General features: G+C 33.4%; 1 protein-coding gene across 1 annotated transcript; it reads left to right on the plus strand.

The window, feature by feature from the left end:
- The first annotated feature begins 1,521 nt into the window (after nt 1-1,521).
- LOC133295552 (germin-like protein subfamily 1 member 8) lies at nt 1,522-2,322 on the plus strand. Its single transcript, XM_061494393.1, has 2 exons — nt 1,522-1,636; nt 1,772-2,322. The coding sequence occupies exons 1-2, from the start codon at nt 1,522-1,524 to the stop codon at nt 2,320-2,322; spliced, it is 666 nt and encodes a 221-aa protein (XP_061350377.1).
- The last annotated feature ends 549 nt before the right edge of the window (nt 2,323-2,871 follow it).

The raw sequence follows: 2,871 nt of genomic DNA on the forward strand, positions 1-2,871 counted from the left end.
CATATATAAAAATCACCAAACCTAATTCCCTCATAATTCAATATGACGATAGCTCTAATACCAATTATTGAAATAATACTTCCTCTTAACCTTATGGTGATAACCATCTCCAACAAACCAAGATCCATCATACCAAATCATAAAGGAATATCCTTTGGGGTATGCGATCTTCCTTTATCGAATAACCTTAATCCTTATTCTTTAGTATGATCTTCTCTTTATGGCGTATGTGATCTTCCTCAGTCAAGTAGCCCTAACCCTTATTCTTTTAGTGTGTTGTCTCTCTCTTGATGGGAAAGAGAACCTAGGGTTGTTTTTTGACATATTGGGGACCATAACCTTTTATAATGTTTTCTTTACTGTTGGGCCAGTATAAGCTCCCATTATACCTTGTTGGTCTAACACTGGTATTTACCCATTTGTCCCACACTTACTTACTTTTTGGGCATCTTTATTTGATCACTTTAATTTACCCAATATATATTAAATGGCATAATATAATTATTAATGCAATATGTAGCCCTCAAATATATTAGGAAATATAATTTCCTAATATAATGATTTTATATTATATTTCCTTAATATATTCTTGTTTTTATATCATATGTCTCTAATATTTATGATCTAACCAACTGTCCAAAAAACTAAGTTACTGGGAGGAGACAATAAATAATTTGTGTCTTACCTATTTATATTAAAATTCTTCGTAAAATTTAATTATTTTTGTAAATAGAACGAGGGCAGTGAGGATCGACTCATGACCACTTAGTCATGTCATGCCATGTATTATCCGGTTAAGTGATAACCCATTATTGGTTTTTATATTATATTACTCTAACACTCACTCATGCAAGTGTCTTTTGGACTTAAATCATGAATATTGCACACATCCATCCTTTTTATTCTACCTTGTGCTAAATGAGGGGTGATAAGGATCAAACTTGTAATTCTGTGATCATCTTGACTTTGATACCATGATAAACAGCTATTTCACCCAATAGCTTAAACATATAAGTGATGCACCTTCCATGGCTTTATATTATATTTATCTAACATATAGAATTTTTTTTTTCTAAGTTTGAAGCACCCTCGTTCTTATGGACCGACGAAAATCGAACTCTAGATCACATATTCATATGCTCCAATAGCACATCACGTAACCAACCCTCTAAAGACCTCACACAGGAGGAGGGGCAAAAAAAGTTTTATTATATCTCTTATCAGAAGTAAACGTCGTTATAATATCATAATGCTATCAGTCTTTAAATAATTATTGACAGGATCAATATGAAACGGTCTCTTTCCTTTGCCTTGTGCATATATATTAGTGATTAAGGACGCGAGTAGTTGGTAAAGAATGGTTCTTCATCGAATAGAGAATTAATTACGGTAAAGATAAACTGCAGAACATTTCAACGGTCCCTCCCTATAAATATCAAGCTTCACATGCAACATAATTCAATCAATTCTCACAAGCAATTACTAAAGCAGAATCATTTAAGAGTAATAGTGAGAGACAAAATGAACACTGTGTACTTGGTTGCTATCTTGGCTTTGGCATCCTCTGTTGCCACTGCCTCTGACCCCAGCCCTCTCCAAGATTTCTGTGTGGGTATCAATAACCCCATCGATGGTGGTATGTATATATACACATTCCTCAGTAGTCTTATAACTCAAATTCTAAGTTTATTATACATTTAGGTCATGTCATGAATAATTATATATAACTTACTTTTTTTTAATATAAAATCTTTGTCTTATTAATTTGCAGTATTTGTGAATGGAAAGTTCTGCAAAGATCCAAAACTTGTCACTGCTGAAGATTTCTTTATACATGTGAATCCCGCAAATGCCTCTAACCCACTCGGCGCACAAGTCACTCCCGTTTTTGATACTCAACTATTAGGACTAAACACACTTGGTATATCCTTGGCTCGTATTGATTTTGCACCTTATGGTTTAATTCCTCCACACACTCACCCCCGTGCCACAGAGATCCTTATAGTAATTGAAGGCACTCTCATGGTTGGATTTGTCAGTTCAGACCTAGACAAGAATCGTTTGTTCACCAAAGTGCTGAATATGGGTGATGTGTTTGTGTTCCCAAAAGGTCTCATTCATTTTCAACTTAATGTGGGAAACGTTAATGCTTTTTCCATTTCTGGTCTAGGTAGTCAAAATCCAGGTCTTATCACAATTGCAAATGCTTTGTTTAATTCTACTCCACCTATTTCTCCCGAAATTCTTGCCAAAGCTTTCCAGATGGACAAGAGCTTAATTGGTCATCTTCAGAAGCAACCTTGGTACAACAACAACTACTAGTTTGAAAACATGAATCGTTATTTCATTCCTATGGGGGTGTTTGTTTGATTTTAGCTTCTCCAAATAGTTACTATAAATAATAAATAAAATGCAAGTGGCCGGGTTAACTTATATTTTATAGTCCACAGCTATTATTTTGTACTTAATTTCGTGGAATAAATATTATTGTGTGTTTAATAAAAGAATCATATTTTGTCCCCTCTTGCTGCAATTTTTTTTTCCAGCTACATTCTTGCACTTGCTCGTGTTAGTTCACTAGCAAGCAAACGGTAATGCTCATTCTCCATAATTAATTGACTAATAGCAATATTACTGAATTGTCATGGCTTTAGCGGCATAAATTATCTGTTGGATAGCAACATACGTAACGAGGAAATTGAAATTCTTCAACTAATTTAAGTTCTATTTGGGTAATCACAAAACAAATATAAAACAAAAAATTAAAAATACTTAGTAAACCTAAACCAGTATAATGAGTAATTTGGAATTTTCCATAATTAAGAGAGACTAATTAGATAAGAAATTTAATTATGAGATTTAAGTCACTTT

This window comes from Gastrolobium bilobum, unplaced genomic scaffold (assembly GCF_033153095.1).
Source record: "Gastrolobium bilobum isolate Gb01-03AN ecotype WA unplaced genomic scaffold, APGP_CSIRO_Gbil_v1 utg20321, whole genome shotgun sequence".
NCBI lineage: Eukaryota > Viridiplantae > Streptophyta > Magnoliopsida > Fabales > Fabaceae > Gastrolobium > Gastrolobium bilobum.